General features: G+C 37.5%; 1 protein-coding gene across 1 annotated transcript in view; it reads right to left on the reverse strand.

Moving 5' to 3' along the window:
* Positions 1 to 17,298, reverse strand: part of LOC111751285 (disintegrin and metalloproteinase domain-containing protein 5-like) — a 56,260-nt gene extending 38,962 nt beyond the window's left edge. The window contains exon 1 of the mRNA XM_023551093.1: positions 16,699 to 17,298. Within this exon, the coding sequence (XP_023406861.1) occupies positions 16,699 to 16,860 (162 nt within the window). The 5' untranslated portion in view covers positions 16,861 to 17,298. The remainder of the gene's footprint in view (positions 1 to 16,698) is intronic.
* Between the last annotated feature and the right edge of the window lie 1,021 nt (positions 17,299 to 18,319).

Genomic DNA, 18,319 nt, shown 5'->3' on the forward strand with positions numbered 1-18,319 from the left:
AAAAATATTTCTCAACTAAGAAAGAGCAGTTATTTTTAAAAAGTGGAAATTATAGAACAGAAAAATTGAATAACTGGAACTTAATAAAAAAAAAACTTCTCAAATTGGCTCAATAGTAGAGTGGAGATGACAGGATAGAATCAATGAACTTGAAACAGTAAGGGAATGATAAAAATCTTAGAACATCACAAAGGAAGAATGAACAATAAAAAAGTGCAGAAATACGGGTAAATACAATAGACTACCTTTTCCTCATGAGTTTTTCAAATATTATTTAATAATTGAAACAAAAATTATAACACTATCAATGATATTTAATGACAGCTAAACAGGGATGGTAAAAGGAACAAAATGGAATTCAGGTTTTTGGACTTCACTCAAAATGGCAAAGTGTTGATACCAGTAGACTGTTATAAGTCACATACGAATATTCTATTCCTCAGAACAGCTGCTATGAAAACTATGCAAAGAGATAATACACTATAAATAAATCAAGATAACCAAAAAAAAAAAAACCCAAATCCATTGCCATCAAGTCAATTCTGACTCATAGCGATCCTATAGGACAAAGTAGAAGTGCCCCATAGAGTTTCCAAGGTGCATCTGGTGGATTCGAACTGCTGACCTTTTGGTTAGCAGCTGTAGCACTTAACCACGATGCCACCATTCTAAAAAGTGTTTAAGTAACCCACTGGACACCAAGAAAAGAGAAACAGAGGAAAGAGAACCAGAGGAAAAAAACACAGAAAACAAATAATAAAATGGCAGATTTAGGCGGTAACATATCAATAGTTACCTTAAGTATAAGTGGTCTAAATACAGCAATCAAAGGACAGGGATTGGGAGAGTAGATTAAACAGACACAACCCAACAACATGATGCTTACAAAAAACTCCCTTCAAATTCAAAGGCATATAGGCTGTGAGTAAAAGGATGGAAAAATACATACCATGCAAACATTAGTCCCCAAAAGAAGTGACTATATTAATACCTGAGGAAGTAGACTTCAAAACAAAGAAAATTACCAGAGATGAAAAGGGACATTACATAACAATAGAGGGATCAGTCCAACAGGAATGGGCATGTACCAAACAACAACACCTCAAAATATATGAAGCAAAAGTTGGCAGAGCTGAAAGTACAATTACACAAATTCACAATTACAGTTAGATACTTCAACACCCGCCTCTCAACAACTTATAGAACTACTAGACAGAAAATCAACAATAACATAGAAGATCTGAACAACACAATTCATAAGCATGATTTAATTGACATAAATAGAACACTCCACACAGCAACAGCAGATAAACATTTTTGCAAATACCCACGGAATATGTAGCAAATAGGCCGTATCTCTCAACATAAAACAAGCCTCAAGAAATTTTTAAAAAGTAAAATCATACAGGCTTTGTTCTCTGACAATAATGGAATCAAACTTCAAATCAATAAAAGAAAGACAACAGGAAAATCTCTAAACATATGGAAATTAAACAATACGCTGCTATATCCATGTGTCAAAAAAGAACTCTCAAAGGAAGTTAAAAAATACATAAAACTGAATGAAATCAAAACTATATCAAAATATGTGGGACGGAGCTAAAGCAGTGCTGAGAAGGAAATTTATAGCACTAAATGCTCACATTTGGAATGAAGGAAGGCCTCAAATCAATCATTTAACTTAATACCTCAAGAAACTGGCGGGGGGGGAGGAAAGCAAAAATTAATCCGTCATGAATGTAATTGTATCCCCCCAAAATATCTGTCAACTTGGCTAGGTCCAGATTCCCAGTATTGTATAATTGTCTACCGTTTTGTCATCCTGATGTGATTTCCCTATGTGCTGTAAATCCTGTCACCATGACAGTAATGAGATGGATTAGTGGCAGTTACACTGATGAGATCTACAAGATTAGATAGTGTCTTAAAGGAATCTCTTTTGAGATATAAAAGAGAGAAGCAAGCAGAGAGACATGGGGACCTCATACCACCAAGAAAGCAGTGCCAGGAGCAGGGCACATACTTTGGATCTGAGGTTCCTGCATGGAGATATTCCCAGACCAAGGGAAGACTGATAGCAAGGACCTTCCTCCAGAGCCGACAGAGAAAGGAAGCCTTCCCCTAGAGCTGATGCCCTGAATTTGGACTTGTAGCCTACTAGACTGTGAGAAGATAAATTTCTGTTTGTTAAAGCCATCCGTTTCTGGTATTTCTGTTATAGCAGCACTAGATGACTAAGACAAAATCCATAGTAGAAGGAAGGAAATAATAACAAAAAAGAGCAGAAATCAATGAAATTAAAAGTAGGAAAACAATATGGAAAATCAATGAAACAAAAGATTGTTCTTTCAAAATTTTAATTAAATCAGAAAATTTCTAGCAAGACTGACAAAGAGAGAAGACACAAATCGTCAATATCAGAAATGAAACAGAGGATATCACCACTGATATTGCCGTTATTAAAGAGATAATAATGGAATACTAAGAGCAATTTTGGAAACCCTGGTGGCATAGTGATTAAGTGCTTACGGCTGCTAACCAAAAGGTAGGCAGTTCAAATCCACCAGGCATTCCCTGGAAACTCTGTGGGGCCATTCTACTCTGTCCTATAGGGTCACTATGAGTCGGAATCGACTCGACAGCAACAGGTTTGGTTTTTGGTTTGGTATGAGCAATTTTGTACTCATGAGTTCAAAGAGTTAGAAAAATGGACCAATTCCTGGAAAACTACGAATGACCAAAACTCACCAAGAAAAAGAATTGATCACCTGAATATACCTATAATAACTGAAGAAATTGAATCCATAATTATAAAGCTCCTGGAAAAAAAAAAAAAATCTCCAAGCACAGATGATTTCACCAGAAAATTCTACCAACATTTAAAGAATTAACACCAATTTTACACAGTCTTTTCCAGAAAATAGGAGAGGAAGGAACACTTCCCAACTCATTTCATGAGGCCATTATAAAATAGCCAAAGTCAGACAAACACAATATAAATAAAGAAAACTACAGACCTATATTTCTCATGAACTTAGATATAAAAATTTTCAATAAAACATTAGCAAACCAAGTTCAACAATGTATAAAAAACTTATACACCATGACCACATGGAATTTATAACAGGTTAAGGCTATTTCAATATTCCAAAATCTGTCAATGTAATTCACTACATGAGCAAACTAAACAAAAAAAAACTTAAAATCACATCAACCGACACAGGAAAAAAAAAGCGTTTGACAAAATCCAACACAAAATTACAACAAAAACTCTCAGCAAGTTGGCAATAGTGGGCCGTTAGATCAACTTGATACAAAAAACCTATGGCTAACATCATTACTTAATGATGAAAGATTAATGCTTTCTGCCTAAGAGCAAGAAGAAGGAAAGGATATTCACTCTCATGACTCTAATTCAACATAGTAGTGCAAGTCTTAGCCACAGTACTAAGGCAAGAAAAAGAAATAAAAGCTATACAGTTTGAAAAGGAAGAAATTAAAACCATTTCTATTTCTAAATAGAAAATCCCAAGGGATTTGCAAAAAAAACTCCTAGAACTAAATGAGTTCAGCAAGAATACAAGATCAACACAAAATCAATCACATTTCTATATACTAACAATGAACATGCAGAAACATAAATTCAAAACACAATACCATTTACAATCACTACAAACAAAATGGAAAATGTATGTTTGCATTCAACAAAACATGTGCAGAGTCTATTTTATGAGAAATTACACAATGACAATGAAAGTAATCAAAGGAGTCCTTAAGAAATGGAGAAACATATTGTGTTCACAGATTGGAAGACTCAACATAAGAAAGACATTAATACTACACAAATTGATCTATAGGTTTAATATAATTCCTATCGAAATTCTGTACACAGACCAGGAGGCAGTCCTTTGAACAGAACAAGGGGCTTCTGCATGGCTTAAAGTCAGGAAAGGTGTGCGTCAGGGTTGTATCCTTTCACTATACTTATTCAATCTGTATACTGAGCAAATAATTCGAGAAGCTGGACTATATGAAGAACATGGCATCAAAACTGGAGCACAACTCATTAACAACCTGGGATGTATAGATGACACAACTGTGCTTGCTGAAATTGAAGGGGACTTGAAGCACTTTTAATGAAGATCAAAGATTACAGTCTTCAGTATGGCTGACACCTCAACATAAAGAAAACAAAAATCCTCACCAAAAAAAACAAAAAGCAACACCAGGATAAATGGAGAAAAGACTGAAGTTGTCAAAAATTTCATTTTACTTGGATCTACAATCAATGCCCATGGAAGCAGTAGTCAAGAAATCAAAAGAGGTATCGCATTGGGAAAATCTGCTGCAAAGGACCTCTTTAAAGCGGTAAAAAGCAGAGACGTCACTTTGAGGACTAAGGTGTGCCTGACCCAATAAAAAAAAAATGACCCAAGTCGTAGTATTTTCAGTTACTTCATAGGCATGCAAAAGCCGGACAATGAAAAAGCAAGTTGGTAGACAAAGGTAAGCTTATTCTATTAATACTATGGAAAGACACAGGCCATAGAATAGCTAAAACAATCTTAACAAATATAATAAAATGGAAGGAATCCTACCCAATATTGTTGTTAAGATTCGTCGAGTCGGTTCCAACTAATAGCGACCCTATGCACCACAGAACGAAACACTGTCCAGTCCTGCACCATCGTCACAATCATTGTTATGATTGAGCCCATTGTTGCAGCCGCTGTGTCAATCCCTCTCTTCCTCTTTTTCACTAATCCTCTACTTTACCAAGCATGATGTCTTTCTCCAGGGACTGATACTCCTGACAACATGTCCACAGTATGTGAGATATAGTCTCACCATTTGTTCTTTTGGCAGTCCATGGTATAGTCAATATTCTTTGCCAACACCACAATTTAAAGGCATCAATTCTTCTTCAGTCTTTCTTATTCATTATTCAGCTTTCACTGTATAAGAGGCAATTGAAAACACCATGGCTTGGGTCAGGTGCACCTTAGTCTTCAAGGTGACATCTTTGCTTTTCAACACTTTGAAGAGGTCCTTTGCAAGCAGATTTGCCCAATGCAATGCATCTTTTGATTTCTTGACTGCGGCTTCCATGGGTGTTGATTGCGGATCCAAGTAAAATGAAATCCTTGACAGGTTTAATCTTTTCTCCATTTGTCGTGATGTTGCTTATTGGTCCAGTTGTGAGGATTTTTGTTTTCTTTATGTCGAGGTGTTCATCTGCATAATGCAGGTTGTTAATGAGTCTTCCTCCAATCTTGATGCCCCGTTTTTCATCATATAGTCCAGCTTCTGGGATTATCTGCTCAGCATACAGATTGAATGGGTATGGTGAAAGGGTACAACCCTGACGCACAACTTTCCTGACTTTAAACCACTCCGTATCCCCTTGTTCTGTCCAAACAACTCTCTCTCGATCTATGTACAGGTTCCTCATGAGCACAATTAAGTATTCTGGAATTCCCATTCTTTGCAATCTTATCCATAATTTATGATCCACACAGTCAAATGCCTTTGCATAGTCAATAAAACACAGGTAAACATCCTTCTGGTATTCTCTGCTTTCAGCCAGGATCCATCTGACATCTGCTATGATATCCCTGGTTCCACGTTCTCTTCTGAATCTGGCTTGAATTTCCAACAGTTTGCTGTCAATACACTGCTGCAGCCACTTTTGAATGATCTTCAGCATTTTTTGCTTGCATGTGATATGAATGACATTGTTTTATAACCTCCGCGTTCAGTTGGATCACCTTTCTTGAGAATAGGCACAAATATGGATCTCTTCCAGTCAGTTGGACAGGTAGCTATCTTCCAAATTACTTGGCATAGAAGAGCGAGCACTTCCAGTGCTGCATCCATTTGCTGAAACATCTCAACTGGTATTCCGTCAATTGCTGGATCCTTGTTTTTCGCCAATGCCTTGAGTGTAGCTTGGACCTCTTCCTTCAGTATCATTGGTTCCTGATCATATGCTACCTCCTGAAATGTTTGACCGTAGACCAATTCTTTTTGGTATAATGACTCTGTGTACTTCTTCCATCTTCTTTTGATGCTTCCTGCACCATTTAATATTTTTCCTGTAGAATTCTTCACTATTGCAACTCGAGGCTTGAATTTTTTCTTCAGTTCTTTCAGCTTCAGAAACGCCGAGCATGTTCTCTCCTTTTGGTTTTCAATCTCCAGCTCTTCGCACATGTCATTATAATATTTTGCTTTGTCCTCTCGAGCTGCCCTTTGAAATCTTCTACTCAACTCTTTGTTGTCATCATTTCTTCCTTTTGCTTTAGCTACTTGATGTTAAAGAGCAAGTTTCAGACTCTTTCTGACATCCATTTTGGTCTTTTCTTTATTTCCTATCTTTTTAATGGCCTCTTGCTTTCTTCATGTATGATATCCTCGGTGTCACTCCACAACTCGTCTCGTCTTGGGGCATTAGTGTTCAACATGTCAAATCTATTCTTGAGATGGTCTCTAAAACCAGGTGGTATATACTCAAGGTTATACTTTGGCTCTCGTGGACTTTTTCTAATTGTCTTCAGTTTCAGCTTCAACTTGCATATGAGCAATTGATGGTCTGTTCCTCAGTCAGTCCCTGGCCCTGTTCTGACTGATGAGATTGAGGTTTTCCATTGTCTCTTACCACAAATGTAGTCGATTTGACTACATCTCATGTGTCTTTCAATTTGTCATACTGTGGGGGCTTGCATGTTGCTGTGATGCTGGAAGCTATGCCACCGATATTCAAATACCAGCAGGGTCACCCATGATGAACAGGTTTCAGCTGAGCTTCCAGACTAAGACAGACTAGGAACAAGGACCCCACGGTCTACTTCTGAAAAGAATTAGCCACTGAAAACCCTATGAATAGCAATGAAACATCGTCTGATACAGTGCCACAAGATGAGCCCCTCAGGTTGGAAGGCACTCAAAAGACAACTGGAGAAGAGCTGCCTCCTCAAAGTAGAGTTGAACTTAATAATGTGGATGGAGTCAAGCTTTCGGGACCTTCATTAACTGATGTGGCACAACTCAAAATGAGAAGAAACAGCTGCAAATACCCATTAATAACTGGAACATGGAGTGTATGAAATACGAATCTAGGAAAACTGGAAATAATTAAAAATGAAATAGAATTAGTAAACATCAGTATGCTAAGCATTAGTGAGCTGAAATGGACTGGTATTGGCCTTTTGTAATTGGGTAATCATATGGTCTACTCTGCCGGGAATAACCACTTGAAGAGGAATGGCATTGCATTCATCGTCAAAAAGAACATTTCAAAATCATAGGATAATAGCCATATGCCTACAAGAAAGATCAGGTAATATGACTATTATTCAAATTTACACACCAACCGCTAATGCCAAAGATGAAGAAATCAAAGGTTTATACCAACTTCTGCAGTCTGAAATTGATCAAACATGCAATCGGGGTGCATTGATAATTACTGGTGATTGGAATGCAAAAGTTGGAAACAAAGAAGAAGAATCAGGAGGTGGAAAATATGGCCTTGGTGATAGAAACAACGCTGGAGATTGAATGATAGAATTTTGCAAGACCAAAGACTACCAATATTAAGACTTACCTTATTATAGTAAAAGTAATCAGAACAGTATGGTATTGGAGGAGGGACACAAAATTGATACAATGGAATACAAAACCCAGAAATAGACCTAAACAAATAGGCACAACTTTTTTTGACAAAGGTGCAAAAACAATTCAATGGAGAAAGAAATGCCTTTTCCACAAAGAGTGATGAAGTAATCGCACATTCATACACAAAAAACTTTAAAACATTTTTATTGAAACACTGCTTGCACCACCAGGGGACCCCTCAACTGACCATATGACCCATCAGTTCAATCCCTAGTAATCTACTCAAGGAAATAAAATCTTATGTTCACATGAAAAAATAGGGCGTAAGTGTCCATAGCAGTATAATTCACCTGAACCGAAAACTGGGCACAGTACAAAATTCCAGCATCTGATGAATGGATAAAAATATCCATGCAATGAAATATTATGCAGCAATTTAAACGAATGAACTATTGCTGCTTCACACTGCCCGGACAAAACTAAAAAACTGTACACTAAATGAAAGAAATCAGAAGGAAAAGACCACATATGATACAATTCCATTTACGTGAAATGTCTAGAAAAGGCAAATTTATAGACAGTAAGCCAATCAGTTGTTGCTGAGGGCAGGGGATGGGATTAAAGATTCACTGCAAACAGGCAAGAGGGAAATTTGGGGGTAACAGAAATGTCCTAAAACTGGTGATGGTGGCACAAATCTATAAATTAAAATCAATGAGTTGTACATTTATGATGAGTGAATTTCATGGCAAACTATACCCCAACAAAGCTGTTAAAAAACACATTGGTTGGCATATTGTCAAATGTGTATAATCATAAAAAATAATTTTAAAACACTTGAATTTTTGTAGTTCTAATTACCATTTCAGGACCACACGGGGTGCCATCTTCTACATATGTCACATCTCTGTCTTCGGGTGACCTAACAGAGGTCGCAATAATACCGTCTCCTCGGTACGTAACTACACATATTTCATCTCGTCGATGTGTGTAAAACACAGATAAATTTGTACGTAATATTAATCTTTTGTGCGGCCATGAACAAACTAATTTTCCACATAGAATATCACTAGAGGCATAAGGCAGAAAAAAACAGATTTCTTTTTTCATTTATTAAAATAACATGGGTTGCTGATAGAGCTAAGACAAAAAAAAAAAAAAGATTGTTTTACTGATTTAATTCCAGGTTTTAACAATTTCCTCTCAGTAAATTTTCTTTAAGCATGCTGACCTATGATGTGGCTGTTTTGTTAGGCAATGTGGCAAGTAAAAGATTAATGATTTTTACCATCTGACCACCCTGTTTTCCCTTCCCGGATCTGTGTGAAACCAACGTGAACAAGAAGGGAGAAGACGTATTTTATTCTTGTGCCAAACAAAGCAGGAGAGAAATAGTATCAGTAGTGCAGTGCTGATAACAAACCCAAAGATCGTTTAATTTTTCCTGCTCAAAACCAGAGTCCTCATTACATTTCCTAGGACTCTAACAATCACTAAATAAGAATTTTTGAATTTTAATTAGACAGGATCTCAATGTACATTTCTTTCAACCCTTTTATCTATTTTATGTATAATCAAAATCTTCTGAAACTTGAGCAAATGAGAAACGTCGCCTCCCCAATCTTTAATTTTTTCATCAGTAAAGTGGAATAAATCATTCTTATATCTCATGTTTTATGCCTATGAATATATAATGTATACAAACTGCTAGTGGAGTTTCTAGCTCATCACATCAATAAATGGAGGCCAATTTTAGGGTCAGTGTTGTTGCAACATAGGCACTGAGCAAATGTTATTTATTGGCTGTGGATACTACTGTTCAGCTTAGATCATGAAACAAGGAAAGCCTGGCATAAAATGCCATTTTACTGTGTATATGATATATTCTAGGACTTTAGCCATATATAACATTCCAAACAAAATTAGAATTTTCTAAATACATACGGAAAGTTACAATGATGACCACCACAGTTTCCATATCTATCATGTCTACCATTTATGTCCTCAAAACAATCAAATGGAGCACCTGTAGAAGCTAAAAAAAATGAAATAAAATTTAAGTAGATGTCAATACAGAATTTAAATTATACTCAGATATTATCTCTCTAGAAATTATAATGTGATCCCTAGAGGTTTATAATTATCCTCTGGTGTCAAAAAGCTAGCTGGAGGTACATCTTGGATTAAAGAGAGAGCTCCTGATTTTAAGTGTGGTAGACTTTGTTTCGTACTAAACAAAAAATAAACAGCAACATTATTTAAATCGTTCCCTATTGTTAAGAAAAATAAGCAGCTATAGTCCTTTCCATTTCCTCCAAATTGTTTGTTTACTTTCTACCTTAGGTCCCTAACCAACGTGAACAAGAAGGGAGAAAATGTATTTTATTCTTGTCCCAAACAAAGCAGGAGAGAAATAGTATCAGTAGTGCAGTGCTGATAACAAATCCTAAGATCATTAATTTTTCCTGTTCAAAACCAGAGTCCTCATTACATTTCCTAGGACTCTAACAATTACTAAATAAGAATTTTTGAATTTTAATTAGAAGGGATCTCAATGTACATTTCTTTCAACCCTTTTAACTATTTTATGTGTAATCAAAATCATGAAAAATTCAAATGTCTGCATTAGGTGCCCCACAACCTTGACTTGGTGGTTTTGAGGTGCGTGGTATTGATAATCATATGTAATGAGAACTGAGATCTTTTGTGGTTGCCACCATTAATTGACAAGAGAACTCTCTTCAACAATTTCACAGGTTTTCATACTTGAAGACCATGACCTATAAATTTTACCCCCTCTCCTGAAGGACACAATCCACAATACAGGATGCTACAAAACAAGTCAAGTTTATGAGCAGAACCCGCCATCATCAATTATACCCTTTTGAAAAGACTTACTTTTGAAACTCACAAAGTCTGTAACTAGCTTTTCTTTGCTCCAATCAAAGCCCTGCTCTGATTAAATTTACTGTGTCCCAAAATTCTATACAGGGCTGGGTTTAGGGTCTTGCAAAATTTAAGGGGGGGGGGGGGCCGAGGAGCAGAAATTGAGTAATAAAAATAAATAACGTTTTGACGTGGTGTTTATAACAACCAAAATTAATGCAGGAAAAATCCATGATAAACAAAATACTAAAATTTTAAGGGCAGGCAGTTGTTTTATGATTGCACTACTGTGCAACCGAACAGCCGAACAGCCTTTTCCCACCTGCCAGCAGTTCCCTGGAGCTGCCCTTGAAAGAGGCGTCCCCAGGGCAACACTCCCAACACTGCCTGGCCAGAGCGGTCTCACAGCACTGAAACGCAGGATTTGCCCATAGAACACTCAGGATCTCCCAAAACCCTGAACAACCCAACATTCTCGCCAGTAGCCTTTTTCTGCTCAACTTTCAGGCAGGTATTTCTGCACTGTATTCTTGACTCAGGAGGCCCCACCGCCCTGGCGGACCCACTCAGGACGAGAATTTTTCTTTCCCTCCCAGGACGATGAAGCCTGTACCGGGGCGGTTCGGTTACCGAATTCTTCTGGGGCCCCAGGAAATTTAGGGATATCCTGCATCTTCTTTCCTATTCCTGGCCCCATTCCGCGGACTTTGAACTGAGGTCACCACAAAACCTAAAAGCACAATCTAAGAAAAGCAGTGATTGGCAGAGAAGTTGGGAACGTTTTAGGACAGAACCTTAACTCCCTCTGGCAACTGCTGGAAACCTGGGGAGCACATTCTAGCATAGACACTGCCATCTGATGGTGACATTAGGAACTGCAACGACCCGCTGTAGGCCCGTTCAAGGCGGAGTAATGGCATCAAACGCATGCATTTTTTATACAGGTTTATCTTATAATAAAGTTCTTTTAGCAAGGTCACGGAAGCTCCATAGACACATCCAAACTCCCTGAGGGACCAAATTGCTGGGCTGAAGACTGTGAGGACCATGGTTTCGGGAAATATCTCGCTCAATTGGCATAACAATGTATAAAGAAAATGTTCTGTATTCTACTTTGGTGAGTAGCATCTGGTGTCTTAAAAGCCTGTGAGCAGCCATCTAAGATACTCCACTGGTCTCACCTCTTCAGGAACAAGGGAGAATGAAGGAAACTAAAGATACAAGGGAAAGATTACTCCAAAGGACTAATGGACCACAACCACAATGGCTCTATCAGACTAAGTCCAGTACAACAAGATGGTGCCTGCCTACCACCACTGTCTGCTCTGACAGGGATCACAATAGAAGGTCCCAAACAGACCTGGAGAAAAATGTAGAACAAAATTCGAACTCACACAAAAAAAGACCAGACTTACTGGCCTGACAGAGACTGGAGAAACCCTGAGACTATGGTCTTTTAGCTCAGTAATGTAGTCCCTCCTGAGGCTCACCCTTCAGCCAAAGATTAAACAGGCGCATAAAACAAAACGAGACTAAAGGGGCACACCAGCCCAGGGGCAAGAACTAGAAGGCAGGAGGGGACAGGAAAGCCAATAATTGGGAACTCAAGGTCCAGGAACCTGTACATAAATCAAGAGGCAGTTTTTCAGACAGAACATGGGGATGCTGCATGGTTTAAAATCAGGAAAGGTGTGCATCAGGGTTCTATCCTTTTACCATACCTATTCAGTCTGTAGGCTGAGCAAATAATCCGAGAAGCTGGAATAAGAACAGGGCATCAGGATAGGAGGAAGACTCATTAACAACCTGCGTTATGCAGATGACACAACCTTGCTTGCTGAAAGTGAAAAGGACTTGAAGCGTTTAGTGATGAAGATCAAACACCACAGCCTTCAGTATGGATTACATCTCAACATAAAGAAAACAAAAGTCCTCACAACTGGACCAATAAGCAACATCATGATACATGGAGAAAAGACTGAAGTTGTCAAGGGTTTCATTTTACTTGGATCCTCAATAAACACCCATGGAAGCAGCAGTCAAGAAATCAAAAGATGCATTGCACTGGGCAAATCTGCTTCAAAGGACCTCTTTAAAGTGTTGAAAAGCAAAGATGTCACCTTGAAGACTAAGGTGTGCCTGACCCAAGCCATGGTGTTTTCAATAGCATCATATGCATGAGAAAGCTGAACAATGAATAAGGAAGACCGAAGAAGAATTGATGCCTTTGAATTGTGGTGTTGGTGAAGAATATTGAATATACCATGGACTGCGAAAAGAATGAACAAATCTGTCTTGGAACAAGTACAACCAGAATGCTCCTTAGAAGCAAGGATGGTGAGACTGTGTCTTACGTACTTTGGACATGTTGTCAGGAGTATCAGTCCTTGGAGAAAGACATCATGCTTGGTGAAAGAGATGGTCAGCAAAAAGAGGAAGGCCTTCAACGGGGTGGGATGATACAGTGGCTGCAACAATGAGCTCAAACATAACAACAATTGTGAGCATGGCACAGGACTGGGCAATGTTTCGTTCTGTGATACATAGGGTCACCATGACTCAGAACAGACTCAGCGGCACCTAACAACAACAACGAGGTTGAGAAGGGAGAGTGTTGACATGTTGTGGGGTTGTTAACCAATGTCATAAAACAATATGTGTACTAACTTGTTTAGTGAGGGGTTAGTTTGTTCTGTAAACCTTCATCTAAATTACAAAAATAAAAATAAAGTCCTTTTAAAGCCAGTCCAATGAGTACAAAATGTCTAAGAAAAGTTTCAATGTTGTAGTAGCATATTTCATTACCCAGTCATGATTTGTTAGTTGAAGGGAAACACTATTAGCTGTTCAAAAATATTCAAACTACTTTCTAAAAGACAGCTAAATTATTTCTAGGTTTAAATGGTTGTGTAGATAATTGGTTTCCGATCTTATGCAATAATGAGGTCCATGTATGATGCAACTAATTCAAACATCGCCAAACAATTTTCGTAGAAATCAGAGGCCAAAGATAACTTAAAACTAAAAACCAGGCGCTGTCAATCATTTCTGACGCATGGCAACCCCACGTGCGCCAGAGTAGAATGGAGTTTTTAAAGGATGATTTTTCAGACGTAGGTCACCAGATCCTTCTTCTGAGGAGCCTCTGAGTGGACTCGAACAGCCGAACTTTTGGTTAGCAGCCAAACATATTAACTCTTTGCACCACCCAGGAACTCCAGAGATGACTTCAATAACCATAAAATACTCTTCAATTACCACTTTTGCTGCGTCTTCTAGGTTATCATAAACAGTACTTCCTATATATTCACTAAAGTTCAAGTCATATTCTAGGGATATTTACCCAATTGCCCAGCACTCATCAAAGACTCATTGCCTGCTATAACTTGTCTCTTAATCCAGAGACACTTCAGCTTCAGGTAAATTAGTTGAAGCACCATTAGACTTTGAACTAGCATTATGTTTAAATTTTATGGTACTATACAGTATGAAGAAACCCTGGTGGCTAAGTGGCTAAGAGCTACGGCTACTAACTAAAAGGTTGGCAGTTCAAATCCACCAGGCACTCCTTGGAAACCCAATGGGGCAGTTCTACTCTGTTCTATAGGGTCGCTATGAGTTGGAATTGACTTGATGGCAACAGGTTTGGTCTTTCTTGGTTATACATTATAAGCCTGATTGGTTACTTAAAACCCTGAACCTTTTTTCTGTTACTTGATTAACTATGAAATATTGTTGATTTCCCCTTCTCACACCACTATGCAACAATCTACCAACTCTTAACATTTCCCTGATGATTTTACTTCTATAGTTTGGAAAAAAAATCTACGCTGAGTCAATCTTTGGGCCCTTCTATACCAAATCCTAATTCAATATTGTTTTTTGACAGATCACATGCTAAAATTGAAAAAGAACAATACAAAGTTGATTTTGCAATAACTATTCAGACTTCAGCATGAAATCTAAACCCTTTCTAGAGTCAAAATCCACTCAAGATATCAAACTTGTGGCACTCTCTGAGGAGAGTATCTCAGTCTCAGAAGTACTGACATTTGGGGACAGATAAAATTGTGATGATGGCACAAGACCGGGCAGTGTTTCATTCTGTTGCACATAGAATCTCTAGGAGTCAGACCCAACTCGATGGTATCTAATAGCAACAACAGCTCTGCTACTAGAAGCCAGTAGTGGCCCCACTCCAGTTGTGAGAACCAAAGATGTCTCCAGGCATTCTATCTAGAAGGTAGAGACAGTGGATGCTGCTAAACATGCTACAATGCTCAGGACAACCCCACCCTTCACAACAAAGAGTTATCTGGCCCAAAATGACAATAGTGCTGAGGCTGAGAAACTGTGTTACAAAAGTTAGGTTGCACTCTCATTCACAGAGGTATAAACACCTCTGATAATCTATCTGACTTTCCAACTAATGAGACATTTAACCTTCTAGAGGGCAAACATCACCAAAAATCAAAAGACACAAAACTCTAACATCATTTTATATTATACCTAGAACAAGAAGTTTCTACCTCTACAGAAATAACACTGGTGGAAATGCTGTAGGGGTTAAACTTTAACAGAAACAAAATTTAGTAAAGAACTTAGAAACAGGTGGGACAATTCCACTTGAGGTATATTTCTTTTACCAATTCAATAAAGAAAAAAGATAACTTAAACTCAAAATACCTTACCATAGGTATATAGATTTATCTACTTCAAATGCTATTGCTCAATGCATAAAGCCATGTCTTTCAATACGACAATGCCATAAGAACATTTTGATCAGAACCAACAATTTGGTGATATACAATGATTTGAACTAGATCCATGGCATAAGATCTTATTGGATGTCCCCTATAAACTGTATATAAACTTTATGTTGGAAACCCAATGCCTACTTCAGAATTATGTCACACCTTACTAAGTGACCATTCTAGTTGACTACTGTCCATGAGAGACCACACATGACCTAATCAAAGAGTTAGGAGTTAATTTGGATTGAAATACACTGATCATTAAATGTAAAGTTTCAACAGCATGCTTTTGCCTCCAAGCTCGGCAGGAGGCTTCCAAAGTGGGATTGTTTTTCAAAAACAAATTAAAAGTTAATTGATAATCGGTCCCAGATTTAATCATGTCCTAGACACAGTAACACAAGTGGTCACTGAAATTGGACAGAGAGTATTTCAAAATCAAGATATTTTAGATGTCATGCTTGCCTTCCAAAAAGAAAATTTGTACTCCTTGGAGAGAAGACTGTTGTACCTATATCCCTACAGTTCTCACAGAGGGCTTTAAAATTACCAAATCACTGATAATGTTAGAGAAGCAGTAAATAAGAAAATTAACTGGAGACACTTACTTAGCTGACAACCCATTGTCTAGGCCGGGACTGAGACTTGTTTTGCTCTGAAAAAATTGGATCATGGATCAGGAGTACTTTTTTTGATCCTCCTAATTTTACTTGTCCTTTGATTGTTTGGATAGTATGTTTAAAATACTACTCTTTAGTCACTGTCTTGGCAGATGGTGCAATGTGTGACAGAAAAGCCTAATAGACCTACAATAACGACCAAAACCTCCATCTTACCTCCTCCTCGGACTCCTGACAGCCATATTGGTCTAGGCAATATTTAGAGATCTCTCCTCTGACCTGGCTAAGGGGCCCAAAGGAAGGGCTAAGAATGAAAACTTTCACTCACTCAGAGAACATGGACTGTATATGTACAGAAAGTTGTATATTTCAGCCTCTCTGTTTTGAAGCACATGATCCACATTTAGGGGAGACTATAAAACTGGCTAGATATGTTGTGAGCTGAAACTCTTTTAAGCAAGCCCCTTTGAACAGATCCACCCTTGAAACTCACCTAATTGCTTATTAGCCCTGTTTTCCTCTAACCAAAGCCCTGTTAAATCATTTCAGTCTAAACTAAATCCCTCCACCCCAAATTCTACAAAATCTTGTAAGAAACTGATTTCCACTTGAGGTTTCTTCCTTGTGCAAACAAGAATTTCATATAAATTCAGTGTTTCTGTTTTTCAGAATCAAGAGAGTTGTGATTTCCCTTAACACCACTGTATACTAGGCGGGGTTTCACACATTAACAAATTACGTTTAAATATTTAACCTATAAAGTTGAATTATAGATTTTGGAACAATCAGAATTTAGTAACCAAGAAGAAAATTATGGTCATTACCTCCTCCAATTGCTGATTTACACTGTTTGTCAAATGTCCGACATCGTCCTTTATAACAGAAGCCATCACCCGAATCACAAAAATATCCATCGTGTACGTAAGTGTCAGGCACACAGATACTCTCATCTCCATTGCAATATTCATTGAAATCACACTCTTCATCAGCTGATTTCCTGCAAAGTGTACCACGTGGTTTTATCTAGGAGGGAAAAGGAATATAAGAAAAGATCCCATATCAGTGATACTTAAGTTTTCTTTATGTTTAGGCTCTAAATTTACATGTTTTTTATTAGATGCTAACAGCAATAAGAAAAAATAAGTTTTATTGTTAACTACTTAGCATCACATAGAGATTTAGGTAATTGAATTTACTATGCAAAAAAGGAGTGGATAATGCTTGTGAAAGAAGCTAGAAACTCAGAGATAAGAACACTGACATAAAAGAAAAAGGAAAGACAGAAAGTGGGGCTAATGGATTAGCATTAAAATTACTCGTAGCTCATCTATGGCTACACTCATGTAGGCTGCCTTTGGTTTTTCTATATGCCACCCTTTAAAGCAGGAATCAACAATCATTTACCGAAAAAAAAAAAAAACCAAATCCACATCACGAACATTTAACAAAAATAAAATACTTAATATATAAAGATAATTTAAGGATACACAGCAGAAAGTTTATTTCGCACACAGTTTTGTAAATAATTTAAAAAATAAAAAACTAAACCCATTGCCATTGAGTCAATTCGAACTCATAGTGACCCTATAGGACAGAGGAGAACTGACCCATAGGGTTTGCAAGGAACGGTTGGTGGATTCAAACTGTCGACCTTTTGGTCAGCATCCATAGCTCTTAACCACTGCGGTACCAGGGCTCCTTCACTATAATTTCCCCAAATTCATATCTTTGATCTCTTCAGCAGTTACTCTCTGGCTTATAGCTTCCAGATTTCCCTTACTGTATAGATGCTTTTGCCAAGAAACATCTAACTACCATCTCTGCAAACCCTCCTTCACTAAATCCAAACCCCAATTCTCCATGATTATCATCACTAACTAATGCAGAGTAACTTAAATTTGTTCTAGATTTCAGAGGTCTCGAAGGCCCTACTTATGTAACATTCACCTCCCCAAAATAATTTTTCTCTATACTATTTTTATACAGCATCATGTTCTCAATAATATTTGCAATCTGTAGCAAATCTTGACATGAATTCTCCAAGTAATGGGTGAGAAGACAAAACACAGTATTTACTTTTATTATCCAAGCTTATGGAGTTAACATTAAAATCAAGACCAATGATTCAAATAGTTTCTAAAGAAAAACACACATATAGTGAGTAACTCTTAATACTGATTTCTTCAGAATTTGTTTCTTTTTTCAAATTTCTATAAATACAATCTTCTGTTTTAGCTTCTTTTTTAACACCTATAAATACCCAGTTGCTCAAATGCTCTTTGAGCCAAGCTTTACCATTCTATTGCTCCCCATTAAGATATAGAATAGACATATTTTTAAAATATGTATCCATTTTGTACTTGTTTGAGATTCATGCTTTTGGCATTTTGAAAAATTATACTTTCACAGTGATAGAGGTTTTTCCTCCAAGATGTATGAGTGGAC

Source organism: Loxodonta africana, chromosome 19 (assembly GCF_030014295.1).
Source record: "Loxodonta africana isolate mLoxAfr1 chromosome 19, mLoxAfr1.hap2, whole genome shotgun sequence".
Classification (NCBI taxonomy): domain Eukaryota; kingdom Metazoa; phylum Chordata; class Mammalia; order Proboscidea; family Elephantidae; genus Loxodonta; species Loxodonta africana.